General features: G+C 34.1%; 1 protein-coding gene across 3 annotated transcripts; it reads right to left on the bottom strand.

Annotated features, from left to right (window-relative positions):
- LOC149807113 (caspase-7-like) lies at window positions 1-26,674 on the bottom strand. Of its 3 annotated transcripts, XM_089962161.1 has the most exons (7): window positions 26,600-26,674; window positions 18,177-18,204; window positions 14,519-14,772; window positions 11,019-11,194; window positions 9,246-9,369; window positions 6,531-6,572; window positions 1-3,852 (listed from the first exon to the last, which is right to left on the bottom strand). In XM_089962161.1, the coding sequence occupies exons 1-7, from the start codon at window positions 26,601-26,603 to the stop codon at window positions 3,584-3,586; spliced, it is 897 nt and encodes a 298-aa protein (XP_089818287.1). In that variant the 5' UTR covers window positions 26,604-26,674; the 3' UTR covers window positions 1-3,583. The 3 variants fall into 3 exon arrangements, with proteins under 3 accessions (XP_089818287.1, XP_089818296.1, XP_089818304.1); XM_089962170.1 differs by lacking the exon at window positions 6,531-6,572; XM_089962178.1 differs by lacking the exons at window positions 1-3,852; window positions 6,531-6,572 and adding an exon at window positions 6,587-7,132.
- Between the last annotated feature and the right edge of the window lie 300 nt (window positions 26,675-26,974).

Below are 26,974 nucleotides of genomic sequence, written 5' to 3'. Positions count from 1 at the left end.
TGATCAACGTATGGTCTTTATGAAAGATATATCATAACTGTTCTGTGAACAACTATATACAATTTGCATAGATAATAGATATCAACTTAAACTAACATAAAACACTCTGCTGTCAGGATTCTCAATGTTGCACAACTTTACTGAATTTATATGACGGACTTCACACACATATATATATATGATCTCATTCTTGAGAGAAACAGGTAGGTGTAATATATGTAAAGCCATTCTGTAGGTGGTGTAATTATATAAACCCACTAAAAATGTCTGAAAACAATCAAAACCTGTCAATATCTAAACATGTACAAGAGAGGATAAGAGATATATAAGGAATATTAGGTAAGCTGTAATTTTCCATGAGACAGTGATTGGTAAACAGACTTCAAACAAAGCATCGAATTGGTTAGTTATGTGTCTAATTGACTGATTAACAGCCCTGGCTTTGGTACAGACCTTGCAGCAGTTTAAAAACCCTTTCTTTAAAATTGTGCTGACAATACTGATTTAATGTCAAAGGAATTAAGTGGAAAATGCTATTTGTGTGCAACTAGGTGTGGATAGAAATTATATATCCTTCAATTGACACACACAAAACCTGTCACATACAGAAAATTTATTAAGCACTGAGCTAACTGTTTTCACTGGATCATTAATTGTAGGGAAATGTCTATAAATCATCAATTTTGCATTTGATCTGAAAATAAAATGTTATGACATTAGCGTTTTGTTTTGGCAAAAATAAACAGCAAAGGATGAAATACACAGTTTATGAATACAGTAAACTAGGCTGGGGCAAACACATTCCAATTGTGGAAACAAAATGATAAATTTGGTGAAATGATTGGCATTTTTACGTTTTGAAATGGGTGTGCAGGTAGACAAACAGTACACGAAAAGAAAAAGTAAAATGATGTCAATCTGAGTGATTTCTAAATCTATAAAATGAGATCAAACCATTTTATACTGCCATCAATTTATAGTCATACTACTTGTGTATTGATTGTCATGGAATTGTGTGTACTTTCTGTTTATGTATTATACCTGAACTAAAATGTAATAATGTTTCATTTCAAAGTACAGCATTACTCGGATGTGGTTTATTTACATCTTGTATTATTTCAAAATACTGTGTTCAGTCTACCCATGCTGCATGAGCAAAGTGCTTGCAATGAGAAAACCAATAACCTTAAGGTCTCTAGTAAAAGATTACACTATAGTCATGGTACTTACTGACTTGTGTTAGTAACATCACAACAAAAAAAGTTTTTTTCAGGAAGCTGTTCACTCTATTGGAGCAATCTTCAGCTGAAGAGCTACCTGAGTCTGGATTAGGATGTATAGGATCCGTTTGTCTGGATTTTTGCTGTCTGGATTAGAATGTCTGATTTTTGCTGTCTGAATTGGAGGCATGAATCTGGCTGTAGGGCTGATATTTTGGATGCAGAGTTGTAGGACTCAGTGGGGTTTCGAAAAACTTGGTGATATTGGTTCGAAGGTAGATAGTTATTTTCTTGTGGTAAGGGACCAAAGCTTTGGGACCAATGGATTTGCAGTTAACAAAGGGGGTCTTGAGGGATCCTTTGGCACACTGGGAGGGGCAGGCCATGCATGGTGGCTCCTTGATCATCTGACAGTGGTGGGACTGAAGATAATTCGTGGTCATCAACTTGACACCATGAGTAATATGTTCTGTTTTTTTTAATTTAACAGTATCACTATTAGAGTGAAAATCCGAAATGTATTCAGTATCACTATCTGAGTGAAAACAAATATATATATGTCCTACTTGTAGATGAAATATTTTTTGCAGTTGCACAAATTCCATACTTTATTCACCTTGGTGAATAATCCTAACTCATTCATAGTTATGTAAATTCATTCTCTGATGCCCATGTGGTAGACTTAACACTTCATTTTTGTTTATTTTTAAAGACTGATCATCCATGGAGATCAATCCATATGTCCATCTCATTTGTTTATAATTTATATTCATTAGTTCTTGTTGATTACTTAAGTTTCATGTTATGATTAGTTCCAGTTACAAAAGGTATAATTTTCCTTATATCAGTTGTTTAACTCAGCATGCATCATTTGTTCAATCCATTGTTGGATTTTATGTGCACAAGTTTGGTGTCTGATTCAATCATTTTTCAATCACATTCTAAATAAATATCACATTCATTGAAATCGATTTTAGTGTCAATAAAATCTAATTCCAACCCGGATCATCCTGTTACAATGTGTTTGAGCCAGATCAACTCAACCGGTATATAACTGTTAACAAAAGACTGCTATGCTGATTCACCGACTGTGAAGTTTTAAGTCATGATACTTGCTTAGCCACAGTTTGCATGTTGCAGGTTACAATATGTGCATAGCTGCAGTTTGCATGTTGCAAAGGATGATACTTGCATAGCTGCAGTTTGCATGTTGCACATCACAATACTTGCATAGCCTCAGTTCATCCTTCAAAGTTTGCTTCTATTGTCTTCATTATAATCTACTCCCAACCTGTACCATCCTGTTACAATGATCAAAGACAAAACAATTTTTCATACATAAATCAAGTATATTAACAAAGAGGTTTTCAATTTAAACATTCATGGTATCCAGGAAAGGCAGTATTTTACAAATATATGCCAGGGTGCTCTAATTACTCAAAGAATTCATATGAAAATAATACAAACTTCAAAATGCATCTTTGGTGACTACTCTATGAAGAAAGTGCCCTTCCTGGGTTCTAAGTATGTTTTACTGGAACAGCTGTAATTCCTACCCAAATAAAATATTACAATACAATTTTTATGAATAATGGGGACTATATATTGTGAGACTCAAGTATAATTACCTTTAGTTATTTATTATGTAAGATTATTTTGGTTTCTTCATCTAATGACAAAGAGGATCATAACATTATTGTATTATAACATACCTGTTAATGTAAAGCATTCTTTATGTCAAGTATTTTAACACACCTGTTAATGTAAAGCATTTTTTATATCAAGTATTTTAACACACCTGTTAGTGTAAAGCATTCTTTATGTCAAGTATTTTAACACACCTGTTAATGTAAAGCATTTTTTATATCAAGTATTTTAACACACCTGTTAGTGTAAAGCATTCTTTATGTCAAGTATTTTAATACACCTATTAATGTAAAGCATTTTTATGTCAAGTATTTTAACATACATGTTAATTTAAAACATTTTCATGTCAAGTATTTTAACACACCTGTTAATGCAAAGCATTTTTTTATGTCAAGTATAAACATCTGTGAAAATTAAATCTGTGCTAGACCACCAGAAAAACAAAGTCAATGTGGCATGTTTACCATTCTTATGACAGAGTGGAAATATTACATTTCTGACAAGTTTTCAACAAAATCTTTAGATGTCTGTAAAAAAAGGATAGCAATTTCATTTGAAATTGCAAGAGCTTCACTATTTCAAATGTCCATTTAACTGGCTGTGTATCCTTAATTCAATTTACAACTTTAACCAACATCAATATCCTTAAACTTCAAATACAAAACTGTTATCTCATAAATGATATTTCATGCTGCTTTAATGATTAACTTTTTATTTTAAGATATGCATGGAAAATACAGAGCTTTTGTCAGAGTTGAGGTTACTTCTGGGATGGGCAGTCTGTCAAAATACATTGGCCTGGCTGGGTTTGACTTTGGGGCTTCCATAAGTCTTGCATTCACTTTGGCATTGATTCGTAGACTCAGTTTATGAATATCAAAGGGTATCTTTCCTGGTTCTTGTTGTACATTACTGACAGTCTCAATCAAGTATTTCATGAATATACATTCATGTACGTCTGACTTTTCATCAGGAAATAAAGATTCTGAAATGTGAAAAAAATGTTTAGGTTAGTCCTGACTTATTGACATGATTTTGTTTTAAATTATATATTCACATGTATTTCATTCGTTATAAATTATACATTCACATGTATGTTATAAATTATATTTTCACATCTATTTCATTTGTTATAAATTATATATTTACATGTATTTCATTTGTTATAAATTATATATTCACATGTATTTCATTTGTTATTAATTATATATTCACATGTATTTCATTTGTTATTAATTATATATTCACATGTATTTCATTTGTTATCAATTATATACTTACATGTATTTCATTTGTTAAAAATTATATATTCACATATATTTCATTTTCAAAAGATGAAATCTGTGAAGGAAGATATAGAAGACCATGATTAGGACAAACACGAAAGCAAGCTAGTAACAAAAGAACTATCATACACATGAAAATCATTACATCAGTGGATCTTAACCCATAGGTTGTGACCCAAAATTGGACTGATATGCTGTTTTCAATGGGTTGCTGATGTCAACCGTAATAATATGAAATTTCCTACCCAGGGTTTTTTATATAGGATTTGATTGGCAGCAAGGCTAACACAAACCTAATCTGGGTTGCCAGTGATTTACATGTTTTATAAAAGAGATGAATAATGAATTGTAGATGCAATTTGTGTCTTTAAAGTGTTTAATTATAAAGATGCACTTACTGAGTTTAATTTTTGTTTTTTTTGTGTACTTTCTGATGCTAAAAGATGTCACAGATTACTTAACAAACTTTATAAATTCCTAATTCATTAGCTATCCATTTAAGTCCATTCTATCAGTAAAAAATAAAACTAGACCCATGTAACTGATCGCCATCAAGGAATCATTTCATTAAAAAGTTGAGAAAAAAAACATCATTCTCAACACAGTCACATTAATCATTAAATTTAACAAAAACAAATATATTTCCATTGGAGACCAATTTCTTTTCCACTAAAATGTTTGTTTGCTTAATACTTACACAATCACAATACCTTAGAACTACCACTACCTTGCAAATCCAGTCCTTCCAGGTTAAAACTTTTAGCTAAAAAGCTAACAGGTATCTGAATATCTAGGTGGCAGTTAGAGTTATCTCCCCTTGATAGCTGGATTAGCACCAAATCCTATAAATTTGTCGGGGGCCCCGAGTGGCCGAGTGGTCTAAAGCGCTCTTCGTTACGGATCACTGCCATCTCACCTCTGTCTGCGGCGGTTCGAGTCTAAGATTCAGCCAATGTGGGCATGTGAGAAAGCTTGCCAGTAGCTTCTCGTGGGTCGGTGGTTCTTTCCGGGGTTTTCCGGGTTCTTCCTCCACCATTAATACTTGCCGCCATGTATAGCCTATCGTGCTGAAAAATGGCGTTAAACCCCACAACAACAACAACAATATAAATTTGTCAGTTACTATGCTCTCTATATGGACATAACTGTGGGGAGGCTATAGGTGTATCATGACTGGGTAAATATGATCAAAGAAACATATTTTACAAGAAAAAATTGGCTTCTTCGTCAAATACATTACCCAATCATAAAACCTTACAAGAAGAACTGATAAGAAGTGGAGGGCGATACATCCACTTACCCCGGAGAAACTAGTGGGCAGACAACTTTTAGCTATTTTTAGCTAAAAGGAGGGCTGGATATGCAAGATTATAGTAGTTCTCCTAAGGCATTTTGATTGGGTAACATATTTAAAGAAGAAATAGTCATGAGAGATCATCACAGCTGAATGAAAGAATGTTTATGTCTTGACACTTCATGATAAAATGTTTTCATCCTGAGTTCATATCAGAATCATTCAAAAGATACTAAACTGAAAACTATTTTGTCAGGATGTCACAGGATTGCACAAAAAGGACATACAGCTGCCTAAAGATATATTTGTGTAGGGACTTATCACTTTAAAGACACAGAATTTGATAGTTCTAAAGTAATTTATGTTTAACTTTATCAGCCATTTTTGTATAATTATTGTTTTTACTTTACAGCTGTAGCATCATTGAAATTTATCTCAAAGGGAAAACAATCAAAGCCCATTGCAAATAATATTTTCTTCCAGATTTAACTGATAAAGTTTCACAGCATAACTGCAGCACAATTATTGCTTAATTCTTCCATGCGATGCATATGCAAGTAAATGCATGTAAATTTAGCATAAATGCAGCATCTACTTTAAGCATTAGAACAGTATGCATACGGGATACTGAACTGTTGTAAAATCATTAAAATCAGTTCACATGACTGCAGATTGCAAATTCAGTATAACAGCAATTCATCCAGGAAAGCAGAATTGTTGTGATTTTCTAAATCAATTTAGTATAACTGCAGCTGCATATTCAGTTATGATAGCAGTCCATGCTAGAAATGTGTACTTTGGAAATGAGTGTAGGTGAGTGTCCATGCTGGAAATGTGTAGGTGAGTGTCCATGCTGGAAATGAGTGTAGGTGAGTGTCCATGCAGGAAATGACTGTAAATGAGTGTCAATTCCAGAAATGAGTGTGGGTTAGTGTCCATGCTGGAAATATAATGCAATATTGCAGCATAGATACAGTATTTGACCAGCATAAGTACAGTATATACTGCAATTTCAATATATGATGCAATTTCAATATATGATGCAGTTCTGCAAGAGAAAAATACAACAATACAGGTGACTACCTGATGATATAAGCCTACAGCTACATCCTGAAGACAATAGCACTGTTTAAGGTATTAATAAATCAATAAGTAATTCCTAGAGTAATTAAATCTCACTTCTTTTTCTTTCCTTCAATTAATATGTCATTTTCAAAAAACGAAATTTTTTAGGTGTCTTTCTTTCTCCATACTGCAATGATGCACTGCTTTCAGAACAGGATCCATGCTAAGGGGAAAATCAGCTTGAAAGTTGCTCCAACCGAAATGCACAGAGAATACAATGCTCACACAGCATTTTCTCAAACTGATGTCACTCTGCCCCTCCATTTGGCCACCAGGTACAATATCAACTCTTCTGATTCCTACTAAAGCAAATTATTCCTTTGTGTGGGATTAGAGGCTGACTGCTAGTAAAGCAATTCAAACTTGGAAAATTGTAATACTTCAATAGTGTTAATTTTATTAAACATTTCTTTTGTTTTTATATAAATGGCTCCAAGGCTTAGCAAAAAAACCCAACTATTTACAATGAAATGCTTTGAACAGTCCAAATGTTAAGCTCTCTTCACCCATTTTTCTAACTGCCCACTTTTCCCTTCTGGCTGGAGACAGAAGTCACTTCACTGCAAATGCAAAGTTTATCATGGACAGTATCAGATAACTGTCTTCTTTTGAATTGAGTCTAATTCCCTTTTTTCTAAGAACAGATTTTACGTATGGCAAAAGCATAAATATATGGGGGCAATGTTCAACATTTGATTTTGTGAATCCTTGAGTCTGTCATTGGTGGGTTGTGTACAGTTGCATGTAACATGTTGACCTTTCCGATGGTTTGTGTACACTGTGATAGGTATGCATGAGGAACTATGTACTGAAAATCCACTCCTCATACAGACATGATATCTCATCAACCAGACAGCAAGCAGGGTTCATGCCACAAATTTTAAACAAAAATTCCAGACCAAGCAATGTGACAAGTTTATTGACCTAATGAGGCTAAAATTCTTAAAAATTGCAAGTAAAATGTGAAGAGACGAAATTGTATAATCTAAACTACAAGATTTTATTTATCTTAGCAGAATCTTGGATATACTGGAACCTGATCTTGATGGCGCTTTGATATGTTTCATTATTTTCATATGGATTTTCACAGCTGAAAGCCCCATGATGGAAATATCAATAACTTGCGCATAGCCAACATGAAGCTTTGGTCTGAATCCTAGTTTTTGGTATCATCAATTTCTTTGTACAAAGGGTTATAAACACAATGTCCAAGCATTCTTTAAATAATAATATTACATCCACACAGACACAAAAGGATCAGTCCATGAATGGCAAATCAAATCAAATTCAACATCACTAGCACAAAACAAAACTTAATATAAATAATCTGTGAAATCGTAAATGCTGATTAATTCTCAACATATTGGCACAAAGTCCAGTCAGAATGATGGTGTGGACTTCTCCCATGTATTTATCAGTATACACACCTTGAGAGGTTGTGGTTCTACTATAAAAACCCAAAGAACTCAGAATTTGTAAACTAAACTTCCCCAAAAAGTAAATGAGCAGTCATGTTTCTGGTTTCCATAAGAACAAAAATTTAAGACTTTTTCAAGACTTTTTTGTCGATTTTCAAGACCTGGAAAAGCAGTTTTCAAAATTTTATACCTTTTCCAGAATTTCAGACCCACATGGGAACCCAAAGCAAGGACCCCTCCAACCCACAAATCTGTCTTCTATTATGTATATTTAATTTATATTTGTTAGTTTTTCTCCATGATTATAAGTTATAATCATATTTTGTACTTGACCTTGTCCAAATCAAGTTCACTTTCTACCTGACCAATAATTCTTAATTAGTGAAACAAATAATTCATAGCTAATATTTTCATAGAAGTGTAGGGTTTAATATTAGGATCATTATCAATAGAATATATTTATTATGGTCTGGGTTACAGTTATTGGAATTCCCCCATAAAAATACCTTGTCTACCTGATGTTTACCATATTCTATGCTATAATTTTAGTAACAGATTGTTGTAGAATGGAAAAATTCCACAAAGTCATAGTATTTTCAGAATGCTAATTGTGACCTAGGCCAGGTGGGGAGGACTTTCTAATCTTGCTTATGTAGAAATTATTTATTTGTGCTGCAAGATCTTGAGGCAGAATCATTTGTATTTGTTGTGTTCAGTATCTGGTCTGAGAGAAATTATTTATTCAAATTATTTATCACTAGAAATACAAAGTGCTCTTATGTAATATTCTTGGACAGAAATATTAACTGGGAATTATAGTGAATTCAAAAATAAGGACATCTTGGGTTATATTATTGTGATTCATCGAAAGACTTATCACACCACCATGTCATGGGCCACAACAGGCACATCAGCACCTTCAGATTTGGCTCTTATTTCAAACACCACTGGAATTTAATTAAAACTTCATTCATTAGGACTGGTGACCGAAAGTTCTGTCTATTTTGGGAATTAATTCGCATTAATGCAAGTTCATTTTAAATTTTCACTTTGTATTCTAGGGAAAGAAATTATTTGTTGAATTTTACAAAACTTTTTTTGGTCAAGTGTACATTTTATTATTCTTCCTTGTGAAAGCAACAAAATTATGTTAATCCATTATTTTAATTTAAGAATATTTCATAAGGAAACAGTTTTAAAATATATAAATATTTTCACTGATTAGCCTGAAATATTAAACATGACACATGTATACCTGGAATGATGCTCTGCATGATAAAGAAATCTGCCTCCTGTGGGACTCTCCTAAGTTCAAATGTAACAGGGGCACCTTTCACTATCTCTCCTTTGACAGGGCCTATAAAACGCTCATCTCCATTCTTAAAAATAAATTTTTTTCAAATGTAAACAAGTCATTTTCATACCATTTTCATTTGCACAGTTAGGGTCTATATTTATCCACTGCAGTTACTGAATGTTGACTACCACTTGCATAAAGTAATTAAAGCTATGATACAAATTAATTTACAAACATTAACTTTAATAATCTTGAAAAATAAAACTGAAAGCATACATTTCTTGCTATAACAAGGTTGTTCTATCCTCATGCCAGATTGAACCTTTTCATACGGGTTGCACACATTAACAGTGTTTAACACCTAAGTAAATACTATGTACACATTAGGCAGTGTCTTACACCCAATATTATGTATGCATTAGGCAGTGTTTTACACCCAAGTAAATAATATGTATGCATTAGGCAGTGTTTTACACCCAAGTAAATACTATGCATGCATTAGGCAGTGTTTTACACCCAAGTAAATACTATGTACGTACACGGTATCAATGTGTTATACCCAAGTAAATACTATTTATGCATTAGGCAGCGTTTTACACCCAAGTAAATATTATGTATATATTCAGCAGTGTATACAAGCAATTAAATACTATGTACACATTAAGCAGTGTTATACACCCAAGTAAATACTATGTATGCATTAGGCAGTGTTTTACACCCAAGTAAATACTATGTATGCATTAGGAAGTGTTTTACACCCAAGTAAATATTATGTACATATTCAGCAGTGTATACAAGTAATTAAATACTATGTACACATTAAGCAGTGTTATACACCCAAGGAAATACTATGTACACATTAGGCAGTGTTTTACACCCAAGTAATACTATGTATGCATTAGGCAGTGTTTTACACCCAAGTAAATAATATGTATGTACACATTAACAGTGTTTTACACCCAAGTAAATACTATGTATGCTGTATGCAGTGTTTTACACCCAAGTAAATACTATGTACACATTAAGCAGTGTTTTACACCTAAATAAATACTATGTACACATTATGCAGTGTTTCACACCTAAATAAACACTATGTACACATTAAGCAGTGTTATACACCCAAGTAAATACTATGTACACATTAAGAAGTGTTATACACCCAAGTAAATACTATGTACACATTAAGCAGTGTTTTACACCCAAGTAAATACTATTTTGATATAATCAGCATTTAAGGTAGTAAATATTTAAAACACATTTCTGTGTGAATAAACTTCTTGTTCAGACAATTTATTTTTTATGCAATTTTTGCGAAATCAGTACTAACTCCTTTAGATGCACATCCTAGAATAGAACCTGAACATCCATCCAAGGCAAGTGGTTCCATTTTGTTCTCCATATTTCATACCTCCCCAATCTGGATATTTTTTCCAAGGGGAATGCCCATGCAGTAAATCTGTATCCTAATTATGTCTAACAAGTATTTTAATTAGTGCACTGCTAATGACTGCCAGCACATTATGCAACTGCAGATCTGGATCAGTGCAGTTTGAAGCTGAACTTGACTACTAAACAAGTAGATAATACAGTATACATAACAGATTGTATTATTCTCCAACAAAAGGACCACCTGATGCCCAAAATTTAGGTCATCAATTGTATATGTACTTTTATAAACTGATGTACAATTGACATTTTATTTAAAACTCCTGAGATGAATGGTGGAAATACCTGTATAAAGAACAGCTTTGGTTTCAATGCCATAGATTGCTTTTTCTTGATTGGTTCAATGAAGTTTGTAATAGTAATTTCATTGTCATAGCAGAAAATCCTGTCATTCTCACCAACTGACAACAGAATGAAAATGAAACAGTTGTAGTCCATGTTGCTTTCATCGTCTTGGAATTCTGCAGAACAAAATAACACAATGCTTATCAACAGGTCACATGTAAAACAATGAAATAAAAAAAACTAGTTATTTAATTTAGTCCACAAACACTTGGAAATAAAAAACAATAATTAGTTAATTGTACTGATTTGGAAACATTATCAGACTGTTAGTGCTCATGCACTTTCAATATCATAAATGTAGCATGTGTGCATGTTACTCCATCATACTGACATGGGCAGTAAAATAATAGCTCATGTATATTTGAGCATAAGGTTTTAATGTAGCCATTATACACCTTTTCCCTAAATTTCTCTCTGGAGTGAAAGGTCAGCCACTTTGAAAAGTGACTCATCATCAAGGCCATTTACTGGTCCTGTAGATCTGCTTTTTACAAGCTTTTAACATTTTGAGCTGCCCACAGGGACCAATTCAACTTTTGTTGACCTGAACTCATGGATTTTGCTAATATGATATTCATACATGGCCTTGATACAAGATCTGAGACTAATTACCAAGTCTGATCAAAATATGATTATAAATACAGTTTCTTGAGTCACAACAAGCTCAGCCAATCAGAAATACAGTCTCTTGAGTCACAAGTCACAACAAGCTCACCAATCAGAAATACAGTCTCTTGATTCACAAGTCACAACAAGCTCACCAATCAGAAATACAGTCTCTTGAGTCATGAGATGCTCAGCCAATCAGAAATACAGTCTTCTGAGTTATAACAAATTCAACCATTCAAAAATATAATCTCTCAAGTCATAATAAACTCAGCCAATCATATATAGTCTCTTAAGTCATAACACTCAGCCAATCAGGTCCCAAACAAATATGTGTTCCCTACTGCACTGTTTTTAAAATTAGGGTAGGTAGGTAGTGGGGTTTTGTTGTATTTTTTTTCAAACATCAAGTAATTCAAGTGTTGGGCTAAACCAGCTCAGATGCACAACCTTTGGAAAATTTTCTTATTTTTGGATTTTTTTTTTGTTAAACCCCAGGGAGGGAAAAGTGCTAGGGTCAGCAACAAAAAACAGGGATGGTCAACCGACTGGACATGTACACATTCTGTGGGCCTCCAAATATCACTTCATTAACACAAGTGGATCTTGCTCAGTACTGAATTTATCCACAATCATGGTTTCACAAGTGCATATTCCAATAATAATCAAAATCAGATCAGAAATATTGTCTCCACAGTGGTAGCGAGCTCATCCAACAGGATTCAAGATTACTATATTATTAAGTACTGAATTCCCTTGCTAATGAACTAGTCTGAAATTCCGATGATAGAACCCCATATTCTAAGTCTGATCATAACCAAATTGGAAATATGGTCTCCAGAGTTCTAATAAGCTCAGTTAATCAGATGCATGATCACCTCTTTACTATGGGTAGATCTTGATCATTATTAAACCTTTCTGAGATCTTGATGTTATAAGCCCATATTCCAAGTTTGATCACAGTCTGATGACATATATGACAAATGTTGATGGAAGTGTAATAGATGACATACAACAGACACAGAGCATACCATAGGTTCACTTGGTCTTATGGCCAAGTGAGTTAGAAAGTACAAATACAAGATTCTGAAGAAATCCCCCCCCCCCCATTTCAGTCATCACACTGTTAAATTGTTTGAATTCTTGTTCATTAAATCATAGGTCACCTGTTTCATTTTTTATGAAACAAAATCAATGATAGAAAGAAGGCCCTATGCCCTACTACTGAGAAAAGGTTTCACACTGAGTAAATGGCATTCACTCATAAGACAATGTCACACATTGAGTAAATGGCAATCGCTCAGGGAGTTTTCAATCCCAAATGATGAAATTATGATCCTAATATGATACATTTATTCAAATGTAATTTCTCTTCAATCATGCCACAATCCAAAACTTTAGTGAATGTAAGCTATACTCAGATTCTAGGTCAATTATGTTATGAAGTGCACAATCATGCAGGCTTACACCATGTTCTGACACAGAAAAAGCAGAGCCATTTCATGGTAATATATATGTACTGGCTATGAAATAAAAACAATACATTCTTAAAATATGTTTACTTTCTCTGCTTTCTTGGTTCCAATAATGTCACAGTCTGACAAAAGAATAGCTTTTTCAAATATTTACATAAACAATTCAACACGAGACCTGTACTCTTCCTGCAAAATAACTTTGTTCGAGTTAAAACAATATTGAGTACTTTTCAGAGCAAGTGATATGGAAGCTGGGTTTGATAAGGCAGGTGTTGTGGTGGCACTAAACAAGCTAGGTTTAGTTTACACTGATAAGGCAGGAGTTGTGCTGGAAATTGGATTTAGGTTACACTGATAAGGAAGAGTTTGTGGTGGCACTACTGACGCTGGGTTTAGGTTACAATGACAAGGCAAATTTTGTGGTGGCACTACTGAAGCTTGGCTTGGGGTACAGTAACAAAGCAGGGGTTGTGGTGGTACTAATGAATCTAGGGTTAAGTAAGAGTGATAAGGCAGGTGTTGTGGTGGCACTACTGATGCTGGATTTAGGTCGCAGTGACAAGGCAGCAATGATGGTGGCACTGGGTTTAGATTGAAAAGGCAGGTGTTGTGATGACACTACTGAAGCTTGGTTTAAGTTACACTGACAAGGCAGGTGTTGTGGTGGCACAACTGAAGCTGGGTTTATGTTACAGTGAAAGAGCAGGGATTTAGGTGGCATTACTGAACTGAACTGGTTTAGGTTACATTGACAGAAGCAGATGTTTAATGTGACACTAGGTTTAGGTTACACTGATAAGGCAAGTGCTATGGTGGCACTACTGAAGAGAAGTTGTATGTCAATAAAAGTATCTTAGCAAAATCAGAACCTCTTTTGTTGTTTAACACTGAATATGGGAATCAATGAGTGTAATGTACTTGACAGCAACCTTTTCTCCACAGTTGTATTTTATACAAATCAAATAATTTGGTTAATTAATCAAAGTTTTATAAGGCAAGAAGGAACAATTAGAAACTCAATATATGTGCAACATTAATTGGGGGCCCCAAATGGCTGAGTGGTCTAAAGTGCTCTCCGTTACGGATCACTGCCATCTCACCTCTGTCTGTGTGGATTTGAGTCTTGGATTCAGCCAATGTGGGTATGTGAGAAAGCTTGCCAGTAGCTTCTCATGGGTCAGTGGTTCTTTCCAGGGTTTTCCCAGGTTCTTCCTCCTCCATTAATAATGGCTGCCATGTATAGCCTATCGTGTGCTGAAAAATGGCGTCAAACCTGATATCAAAAACAACATTTGTTAAACATAAAAGTATCATTGGATTTATTCAGCAAAAGTGATATATTTTTTCAGGCCAGTATACCTTTATCAAATATAGCTGGTAACTCTATCACTTTACGGTTCCTATATGCCTTGAAATCCACATCACCAACAAGCTTCTTGAAACATTTTTTCAAATCATGCTCCTCCCACTCTGATGGCCTGCGTTCATATTTTTTTCCTTCCTTATTTCTGCAGTCATTAAACTGAAACAACAAAACCTTGCTTTTCTTCTCCTTGTTCCATGTGTAATCTTCACTTTCGTGCTGTTCCTTAGTAATATATGGTGTTGCAGACCTGAAAGAATATGTATACATATATATAAATTTCTTGCCGGTAGTATGATATTCTTAATTTTTACTTAATAAAATATAGACTTCCTACAATAAAAAAGGAGAAATATAAAACCATTGGCATTAAAGAGAATTACAAGTGCTTTCTGTGAGCATTTCCCATACATGTTGGATGTTCATATGGTAGTCCTAAAATATTGTACTCTCAAAATGCATCCATTGGGCTGTTAATAACTGGCCCTGGACTCTCAGATTTCATCCTATAATCTGTTCACAATTGACCCTGGACTCTAAAATATCATCCTATGGTCCATTAACAAATGGCCCTGGACTAAATTCATCCTATGATCTGTTAACAACTGGCCCTGGACTCTCAAATTTCATCCTATGGTCTGTTAACAGCTAGTCCTGGACTCTCAAAATTCATCCTATCGGCTGTTAATGACTGGTCTTTGACCACAATTCATTGAATGTGCAATTCCTGTTGATGTATATTTTTCCGTTAGTGGACTCCTATTTTTTTTCCTCACCAGTTGGTTGAAGGTTCGTGTACAGAAATACACTGGTAAATTCAACAGAATATCAGTTATGTCCACCCTTTATTCCTACAAGCACTTTTACATCAACATGATGGATGCTCTTCAGATGGATATATACGACAATGTGCAAGAAATAATGTTCCATTAATTTAAAAAAATCAACTCTTTGAAAATTCAAGTTTCAAAACTATAAAATCTACCAGAGACTAATGTACTAATTTCACACAAACTATTTTGAATGTTAATAAAGAATAAATGTTCTGGTTTCATAATGCAACATGTTACTATGTTAAAATTACTTTGCACATTGCCACTTTACTGCAATGATGTAATGTATAAAAAGATTTATTATATATATATATATATATATATATATATATATATATATATATATATATATATATATAACTGAGAAAAAAATTAATTTGACTTTAACATACAGGAATTTCAAGAGCAGAATATAAAAGATAGAGAGTTCTAGAGTTCTATTGATTTCAAGGTGGAAACAAGTTCTTTACTGTTTTGCAAATTTTTGTTCCTGTCACAGTGCTTTCTTTTAAAGTTACCATATTTTCTGGGCATTTGTTTATGCTTGAAGTGAAGGCCACAACTAAATCTGTGTTTCTAATATAGACTGAGACTAAGATCAATAAAAAAGTACAAAAAGTCAAAACTGCAAAAAATGTGAACATGTGCAATAATGGCATTCAAAATCCAGTTAAGCAATCTAGATATATGCAAACAAACATGCCTTCCAAGTTTTTTCTACCAGCTTCAAGTGTTCTTTTTTTCTAAACTATGCTGATAAGGATTTTGTCTAAAAAGTCAAGTTTTAAAAAATTTTCAAAAATTTGTCAAAACTTGACAAAATGTTATAGCTGGAAAATGTAATTGTGTCATCTATTTAGGAGTATGATAAGATGTGTAAAATTTAATGGATCTGAGTTTAATAGCTAATATGCTTTTAAGCTAAGACAGATTCAGGATTGATGGGCAGACATGCAGGCATAGCAATGGACAGCAGGATGGCAGGGCAGTCATGCAGACATACAGCAGGATTGATGTACTAGCATAGAGTGTACAAATGGATAACAGTATGACTGTACAGACATGAGGACATAGTAATACACAGCATTAAAGCTGTCATTGCAACATTTAAAAAAACATCAACCCCCATTGTTTTAAAGTGCATGGGGCAAAGAAAAGAAGCAACTGCCAAAACAAAATGTTTGCTTTGAACAACTGATGTTCCTTGCCATCCCATAATCCCAGTTGCCAGACAGCATCATCATCAGTATCTGGCGTACAAACTTACACCATTACACAGATCACTCATTCTGGGATACATTCCTAACCAATTTCAGGACATCACACATCCTGGGCTACATTGTTAACCATTTGCATGACATCAGTCGTCTGGGCTACATTTATAACAATTTGCATGAGATCACTCATCTGGGCTACATTTATAACCATTCGCATGGCATCACTCATCTGGGCTATATTTATAACCATTTTCATGACATCACTCATCTGGGCTACATTTATAACCATTTGCATGACATCAGTCGTCTGGGCTACATTTATAACAATTTGCATGACATCAGTCATCTGGGCTACATTTATAACAATTTGCACGACATCACTCATCTGGGCTACATTTATAACAATTTGCATGACATCACTCATCTGGGCTATATTTATAACAATTCGCATGGCATCACTCATCTGGGCTATATTTATAACCATTTTCATGACATCTCTAACCAGGGCTACATTTATAACCATTTTAATGACATCACTCATCCTGGGATACATTCCTAACCATTTTCAGGGCATCACACATCCTGGGCTACATTGTTAACCATTTGCATGACATCTTTCATCCTGGGTTATATTTATAACAATTTTCATGACATCAGTCATATGGGCTACATTTATAACCATTTGCATGACATCAGTCATCTGGGCTACATTTATAACAATTTGCATGACATCAGTCATCTGGGCTACATTTATAACAATTTGCATGGCATCACTCATCTGGGAGATATTTATAACCATTTTCATGATATCTCTAATCTAGGCTATATTTATAACCATTTTCATGATATCCCTCATCTGGGCTACATTCATAACCAATTTTCTGACATCACTCATCTTGGGATACATTTCTAACCATTTTCATATCACCACTTATCCTGGGATGCATTTCAAACCGTTTTCAGGGCAGCACTCATCCTGGGATACATTTCAAACCATTTTCAGGGCAGCACTCATCCTGGATACATTTCAAACCAATTTTATGACATCACTTATCCTGGGATACATTTCTAACCATTTTCTGGTCATCACTCATCTTGGGCTACATTTTTAACCATATTCACATCACCACTTGTTCTGGGATACACTTTTTTTAAAACCATTTTCATATCACTACTTATCCTGGGATACACTTCAAACCATTTTCAGGGCATCACTCATCCTGGGATACACTTCAAACTATTTTCAGGACATCATTAATCCTGAGATACACTTCAAACCATTTTCACGGCATCACTCATCCTGGGATACACTTCAAACTATTTTCAGGACATCACTCATTCTGGGATACATTTCAAACTGTTTTCAGGAAAACAATCACCCTGGGACACATTTCAAACAATTTTCTGGACATCACTCTTTCTGGGATACATTTCAAACCATTTTCATGACATCACTCATTCTGGGATATATTTCAAACCATTTTCATGACATCACTCATTTGTGAGTCACATGCATAGGGAACAGCTTCTGCCCTAAAAAACTGAATATCTAATTGGTAGAATTTAAACAAATATATTAAGCTATGAAGTCCATTCATACTTACTCCCTTGGTGTATCATCTGTTGGTTGGGCTGAAACAGGAAAGAAAATTACTATTTATATATCAAAGTTAAATTTTGAAGCTGTTTATTAAACTTTATTTCATAGAATTGTGTTCATTAATTTAAACACAGAAACTATTCTTTCATTTGTAGTTTGATGTCAAATTTACGAGTTCTGACGACTAAATATTTCTTGTTATTAGATAGGTGCAAATCATCCCTCCAGATTTGGTTCCATAGGTCAGACATGCCTTACAAAAGAGTCAGTGAACTTTTTACTATGAAATGCCTGTATTAGCCACTGGGAGCTTCCACTAAAAAACTCCTCTTCACACTTGATCAAAAGCTGGTATAACTGAAAATCATGTGTGGGTATTTAAATTATCTTATACATTGTGACAGGTATACAATAGGTCAGGTTACAAATTAAGTGGATGTATACCACAAGTAATGATCTCATTCCTAAAAAAAGGACCACGGGAACAGTGTCTTAAACCAGGTTACCCAATGGAAAACTTGGTAACCTGGCTGCTAAGCTTCAATATGTAGAGTTAAATGAAGACGATTTTCCCAGGGATAAATTACCAATTAACAGAAAGTCATTCATTTATACAATTGAAAGGGTTGTTACTATGTCCTCTCCCTACAAGTGTAAATTTATCATTTTTATTTCAGTAATTTAGGCTGCCATCCAATAATACTTACTAAAAAGATCACGATGCAGTTCTTACAGTATAACTGTTAGACATTAAGTTTAGGTTTGTGTCTAGCTAATAAATAATACAAAAAAACTGTGGACTTTGAGACAAACCAAGCTATAGAAATTATTAAGATGGCACACCAACATTTATCTGAACACTGTCTTTCTCTGATGTCTCAGAAAATTTAAAAAATGCAGTGATTGTCTGAACTAATAGTAAATTACAAAAATCACTCTAAAGCAATGTCACCTTCATATCTACCTGCCTCAATATTAAGTTTATGGCTAGAATAGAATATAGAAAAGTCCAAATGAATATAAAGGCATATTCCTCCATACAGATATTTCTCAACATTCCATAATGACTTGTATTCTTTAAAACAATTTTTTTTTGACTAATCTGCATTTTCACGCCAATTTGGACAAGAACAATCTTTTAAACGTCTGATAAAGTTAATGCTTGAAAAGTTTTTTGCATGCATATTTTTTCACTAGACAGAAGTTCAAATAATGTTTTAGAATTCCTCAACCACCGTCCACGGCTGTATGATTTAATTATAACTATGTGCCATAAGATTTTTCTGACAATATAATTCTTCTAAATAATTATTATTAAGATTGCTATTAATAATCTAGTTTATTTAGTTTTCAATGAGAATAAATAAGAGGATAACGAATGGCCGTAACATTTTACAAAGTGGACATTATAACATGGAATGAACTGCCCAGTGAACTTAGAAACAACGGCTCAGTGATCCCATTCAAGAGTGCCCTTAAAACTCACTTATTTCGACTGCAAGAACAAACTTAAAGACCTAATCATGTTTCCTACCTTAAATATTTTCAGCATGTTTTTTTTTGTTTTCTAATTTCATGGTGTATGTTTTTTGTAATCATATCATTATGTATGTTTTTTTATGTAATAGGTGTTGTCTAATGTTATAAAGCACTTTGAGCTTCTAAAGATTAGGTGCTATACAAAGACCTCATTATTATTATTATTATTATTATTATTTTGCTAAAACCAGAATTAGATGAACAGAGCTTACAATTTAATGGGGATTTTTGTTATGACTCAATAGTCACAAACAAGTAACAGAAAGAAGCAAACCAACAAATTTTGTAAAAACTTAACAAATAGTTTAATTATCAAAGTTATAAATGAAAATGTGAGAAGAATTTACAGCATTATGAAGTGAATCCAAAGTAATCTGGATTAAGTTCTATTAAAGTCCAAAGGAATGAAAAGTTCCGTATAAATTTCAAATCCGGAAATGTTCTGGTCTGCCAAGAATCATGAAATTTTCAAAATGGCATTGTCCATGAATTCCTTTGAATGATTCAAAACAGTACCAGAATAATATTAGAGTCCAAATAATGAGCACTTTCTATTTCCACTGAACAGTCCAAACTAATGTTTTTCTTCTCAAATAATATCTAAGTAAAACACAAATCATATCTGCAGATTTACACAAGAAATAAGAATGACTCCAAATTAGGAATAAGTCTGATTGCTCAGTTTTCTCCTTATCTAAGCTTCTATTAAGACTATATTTCACAATGCACCCCCACATGACAGATCATACTACTCAATTTATTTTAAAATTGCCTATTTATGTGGATTAACTCAACCAATGGGAAATTACTTAATTCTTAAGTTCTAGAACTGTCCAAACCTATCAGCCAATGTGAAATTAATCCAAAGTCATCATTAAGACTATTAATAGTAATTGTCAACACATGCATAAGCATCTATTTATAGATCCTATGTAATGTTATGCTTATAACAGACCCTAGTCATGTAGGCAAAATCCAACTAAAGATAATGAAAAATTACTACAATTTACAGCCATGAATAAAATTACAAAAATTAGATAAAATAATTTATCAGGAGTAAAACAAAATATAGATATTATACATAATATTTTATTTTGCTGCTTTTATTAAGACTGTACAATAACACAACTGAAAAAGTTGTTTTTATGCTCAGGATAATTCGTGATCATTAGTAATTTCTCCTGCTCCGAGAATAAATATCTTAAGATTTTTATATTTTTGACAATATCACACTGCCTTCTGTGGTGACTTCATTGCCAAAGATTTCAAACTCTGAAGATATTTATGCTCTGAGCAAGGGATCATGAATAAAGCAATTGTCTTCTTAGTTGATAAATCAACACTCTCCCAATATTACAGAATTATAGTCTTGATTTTGTCTCACCTACTAAATCAGGTTAATATTTTATCTTTCAGTGTTATTCCTCACACAGTAATAGGAGCAGAGCAACATAGTTCCAAGTGTATGATATAGTTCAACTGAAACATCACGTTGCGTACACTCCAATTTTGTTCCATTTGTCTGAAAGCAAATATAGTGGTGCATACCAGGTTTTCTGGGTAAATGACATCAAAATCTATTTATAGCAACAAGGTGAATTTGTAACTGGCACTCTACTGGCCCTGGGTTACAGTAAATGGCACAATCATGCATGGATATTTACATTATATTATAATCAAATGTCCATTGTAACAGGAACAAAATTGCCCCTGCAGTGTTTTCTTTACCCTTATATGTGCATCAGAGACCTCCAAATCTTTCATTTATCCCCCACTTTTGATACCAAAGTTTCTTTTTTGCACAGTCTGACCCCAGTTCTGACACCAAGGGGATTTTATACTTTCAATCTTGCACCCCTTGGGGATACACTGCCAAGGGCTATAGTGAATGGTACAATCATGTATATCTATTTTCATTATCTTATAATAAGATGTAGACTGGAACAGGTATATAATTGCCTCTGGTACAATGTAACCTGACTAGTTCTCTACTTCAAGCAAGTTTGCAGTAGACTATTCCACTTCATGGGTAAAGAGGGATCCCCTACAAGCGTAATTTTCAAAAGAAAAGCAATAATAAAATAAAGTATTCTCCATTCGAATTAAAATGTATGCTCAAAACTAAAGCTTCATACTAATGCAGTTAAAACAAGGAGTATGAAGTTTAATTGTATCTGCAGAGAGAAACACACCTATAACTAAAATAGTTCTGTTCCCAAATTAGTGTCCAGATACACTACATGTAGCCAAAAGAACCACCATCAGAGTGACATGCAGCTAACAGCAGTATTTCTAGCCACATTTCATAAAATCCATAAGGACTGCATCTGACATGGCTTTAAAATTACTTAAAAGCTGCCAAAATATGAATATGTACTGTAGTCAGCTTTCTGAGGTAAAATAAAAAAAAAATGGAGGGGAAGAAGGTATGTGGGACTGCCTGCAACTGCCACTGCTGGAACCAATCTGGTGGCCTCATTGGTTAAAATGGGTTCAAACCCAGGCTGAGTCATACCAAAGACTTACCAAAATTGTACCAGCAGCTGCCTCGCTTGGCGCTCAGCATTAAAAGGTTAGTGTTAGGACTGGTTGGCCTGGTGTCAGGATGATGTGACTGGGTGGGACATCATGCTACATGTCTGCGGCATGATGACCCAGTGCTTGACATCATTATAAAACTGCCACACGGCAGACATTGTAGAGATATGACTTGACAATTATTAGATTACAATCAAAGGTGTCAAGATAATTACAGTCCTATGCCTTCATCAGATCATAAGATTCAAGGTAAATTACAATCCTGTAGTTTCATCAGATCATTAGATTCAATGTAAAATACAATCTGAATACTTTTCATTTATATGCATTCACTTTTATTCAGTTGAGCCAGGAATAATTTAATATATGTACATTTTCTTTATTCCACATTAATAACTGGTATAAATTTTTAATTCTTAATGGTGATAAACAAGCTTAGCACAGATGACTGAGATCTACCATCACATAATGCTCTGGTAGAGCTAGGTCTATATATCTTCTTTTTAAGAATTAGTTGCATTATGCAGTGGTAGATCAAAATCTTGTGTCTGTAGCTGGATTCAACTTATAAGCAAGTATATACACGATTACATCCAAGAAATCAAATGCTTGTAAGCCTAAGGGCAGTGAGTTCATTGTTCCTTTCATTTTCATTTCATAACTAAACACAAAGTTTGTATTTGTATTATAAATAATAATCACTAGCCACAGAACTGTCTATATCAGCTTGCCAAATCTGAAATTGCCCATGGCAGATTTAAGCTTGCCCCAATAAATGACAACTGTGATAATTGGTATAGAGAAAACTGCATTCAATTTTGGTATTGTTAATGAGACTGTAGTCAAGGTAACACTTGGGGATGTATATGATTTGTTAATGAGATTGAAATAAAGGTAACACATGGCGGTGTATATGATTTGTTAATGAGATAGTAATCAAGGTAACACTTAGGGTGTATATGATTTGTTAATGGGATTGTAATCAAGGTAACACTTGGAGGTGTATTTGATTTGTTAATGGGATTGTAATCAAGGTAACACTTGTCATGGCACACTGCATTGAAGCATTGAAGTTGTCAAGTACCCGTTCAGAATTCATCATCAGTGTTATATACATCATCTGTCCTCAAGGAGTTTGTGTTTCAACATGCAAAACATCTCTAGGTCCATAATGTCGTTGGTGAGCAACCACTGACACATTGATAAGCCTTCATTGATGACTTCTGGCACATTGTTGCCTACACAAATCAACCCCATGAGCATTTCCAACTTATCCACAAGGTCGTGGAGGTCACATGACCCACCAAAGCCTTTCCTACATTGCTTTGTATGTTTTGCTAGCCACCTGTTCATTTCTTCATGTTGTTTCACAAACCACCTGTTTGATTCTTCTCATTCTTTTTGCAATCAATCTGGTGACTTCTTGTTATTGCAGCAGTAAAGGGATAAAGGAGTTATAGTGGCACTCTAAAGTATCGTATTTTGCATAGGGAATTTTGCTGGCTTTCCTCGCTGGTTATACTGGCTATTTAAAAAAGACCTTGTATATCTTAGGTATAATTCAAAAAACCTTTAATTCCCTTTCTTTTCATGTATGATTGATGGGTGTAATATGGGTTACAGAGTAAACAGCTTGGCCTTACTCCAGATGTGCACCTTTCAAAAAAGTGCTAGCTTTACTTGGTCATTTTCACTTCCTGAACTTCAGAGTTAAATTGTATAAAAAAGAGCCCGTAACTTTTATTACATTTTATATATTTGGTAATTCATTCATTGCACTTTCAGAAGCTGGTACTGTCTAGTCTGGCAAAATTCATTTTCCCTATTTTAATAGCTGCTATGGATAGTGTACTTTAGACTAATTCAGGCTGATTTTTTTAGCACAAGGGAGCAGTCATTTTAGTTAGCAGTGTGCTTAAATCATGTACAATTTCCAAAGGGACAATATCCAAAGAAATATAATCCACATTACATTAATGTAGCATAGAGGTATGCCAACATTCTCTCCACTGTGCATGTTTTAAATGCGAACAACTTCACCTTACATGTCACTCTCTCAAAAGTACATAGTAACTGGTGAGCACCCCCTACACATCTTTCAGCTTGGAGTGTAAATCGAGGTATAACTGCACATCTTTGAAGCTATTTTACCAGTGTGGGTGTTCAGTCAATACTTGCCCATAGTGTATGCAATATGGCACCATGTTAGTATGGAAACTCTGTTAAAGATGTAACATGCAGACGATGACAGTGTTAGGGCCACCCTGGTCACAGTAGTCAGGTTAGAAATTATAAACCAATGAATGAAATAAGTTCTGTGCCTTTTTATCACATTAAAGATTTTCTTTATTGAAATTGGTAGGGGGTATACACAAACAGGGATTAACATAAAAACTACAATGTGGATATTATTACCTTGGTCCTGAGGATAACAATATAAACTAGTACTGTATTCTAAAAACGGTGAAACTTTTTTAAAGTTGGTGACAAAATATTGACACTGTCTATTTTCCTGGTAACAACTTATTCAAACCAGGTGTAATCCGTGGACCATCTAAGCAAATTCTTTTGGGGGAGAATTATATAACTATAGTACAACTCGCATTGTTCATCTATGCCCCGAGTTACTTTTTGCAGCTTTAGGTGTCATTTTGGAGAATTTGATTAAACATACCTTTAAATTTATTTACTGTATTTCACACCTTGTCCATACAACTTCCATTAAAGATGATTGTATGAATTCCTCGAAAAATGCAAAACAGCAAATTCAATAACATACTTCAACATTTTTAGGAATAGTCAAGCAAGTGGGGTGATCCTATTTAAACTGGTTTTTGTTGCATGCTTTGATGTAAGAGGGAATGCGCCTGCGGATGGGAAGAAGTTTTACTACAAACAAAAACAGAGATGCAACAATGTCGTCATTTATGAACAAACCTTGACAAAACTATGGCAGGGGAAAATTATGTCACTTTGTAAATATCTTCTGTATGGTCTTTTATTTAAATTCTTATCTAATAACTGTTTTCCCCGTACAAATACATTCCTTCAAACACTTAAAAAACAGTAGAAACATGGTTGTAAATTCAGATTTATTTTAGTTAAATTTTTACATCATTCTAATTATCATTTTGAAGAAATGTCATGAGTACAATTTAAGAATAAAACTTATTGTATGTTACTCCTCTTTCCCATTCATAGCTGAACATCCATACAGTAGATGAATGAAAATGTGCACGACTTCTTGTTCACGCAATCATACATTGATTCCCCTCTGCACTAGTAATAGTACAATCCAATATGAACTTTCTTGACCCAGCCTAATGCCAAAATGCCACTGCATAAGTCCTAAGTGATAGATAATTTTCATCTGGAAATTTTTTGATGACAATTAGGGGCCATCCAGGGAAGTCACTGGGAGGGGGGCATTTGCATGTGCTGTAAAACTATTGTAGCCTATATACGAAAATTAACAAGCCCATCATATTTTGCCCACCCCACCCGAAAAAAATTGAAATGACGTCCTTGAGGCCATCCATTTAGGTTGTATGTAAAAATCTGGCAAAGCTTGACCTCTCCCCCCTCCCTGTACACATGCATACTTTTTTACACTCACCCCTTGATGCACTCCACCCCCTGAATTCTATAGAACGTCCTCTATTGATTCCACTCAGAAACAATCAATGTTTAATAAAACAGATAGTCCACCGACATTGAATGTCTGGCTGCATCAAAAAAATAAGCAACGTAACTTTAAAAAGTCTGTCTAGTGTCTGCTAAAATTCAAACGCCGACTGAACCTCAGTCGAACAGGTTACGCATTAGACAAATTATTCTCCCGGTTTCACAAACACACATACGTTTCCTATGCGTACATGCATATTCAGTAGATACCCCCTCCATACATGAAAGACATCGACGATGATATTTATAGCACTAAAACAAAAATAACATGTGCTATGTCATACATTGTAGGACTAGACCTCGACGCTGATATTCTATGTAGCACTAAAACATAAATAACATGTGATACGTCTTACATTGTAGGACTAAACCGTAGAGATACAAAAGGTTACCTTACAAAACCGATACCAACCATTCAGAGGCAGAGTGCGTACGTAAAATTGATAACATTGAAACTTATATATATTTCCGTTTTGAATCATATTTCTGAAATCGAAAGTAGATTGAACTCGAAACCTTTTCAGTTAAGCGTCAAGTATCCACTTTGATTGCCCTTCGAGTAAGTGAAATTACTTAGATATTCTAACCAAAAGTTATAATCTATTTCAGTTTTAAATTATCAAAATTTAATAGTATCTCTCGTGCCTTCGAAATATCTCCACTTACCCATTGCTTGGTCAATCGGAATGTCTTCGGCTATTTCTGCCAGACAAAAATAAATTTGTGGAGATGCAAAATGATGTCAGCGATTCCTAGTCTGGTTCCCTGACTGTTCTCAACTTTGTATTCTTTTTTACAAGGAGCCAATGATCGGAATATCGCATGGATATTTTAAATTCTCCAGCATGCAGATAATTGCACAAACTTTATAAGTGATGCAAAATCATATAAACAGCTAGAGAAAGAATTTAAAGAAATCGGGAAAGCGTCAGGTTAAAAAATAAACCATGACAAGACCGAAATCCTTAAAATAGGCAGCTAAAGAAGGAACCAGCCTGGGCTCCTCATCACGTACTGAGAGATACAGTGAAAGCGTTAGGA

This window comes from Sinohyriopsis cumingii, chromosome 1 (genome assembly GCF_028554795.1).
Source record: "Sinohyriopsis cumingii isolate HCF-2022 chromosome 1, ASM2855479v2, whole genome shotgun sequence".
In the NCBI taxonomy this organism is placed as follows: domain Eukaryota; kingdom Metazoa; phylum Mollusca; class Bivalvia; order Unionida; family Unionidae; genus Sinohyriopsis; species Sinohyriopsis cumingii.
The sequence above is the reverse complement of the archived record's forward strand: the minus strand, read 5'-3'. Positions and strand labels throughout refer to the sequence as shown.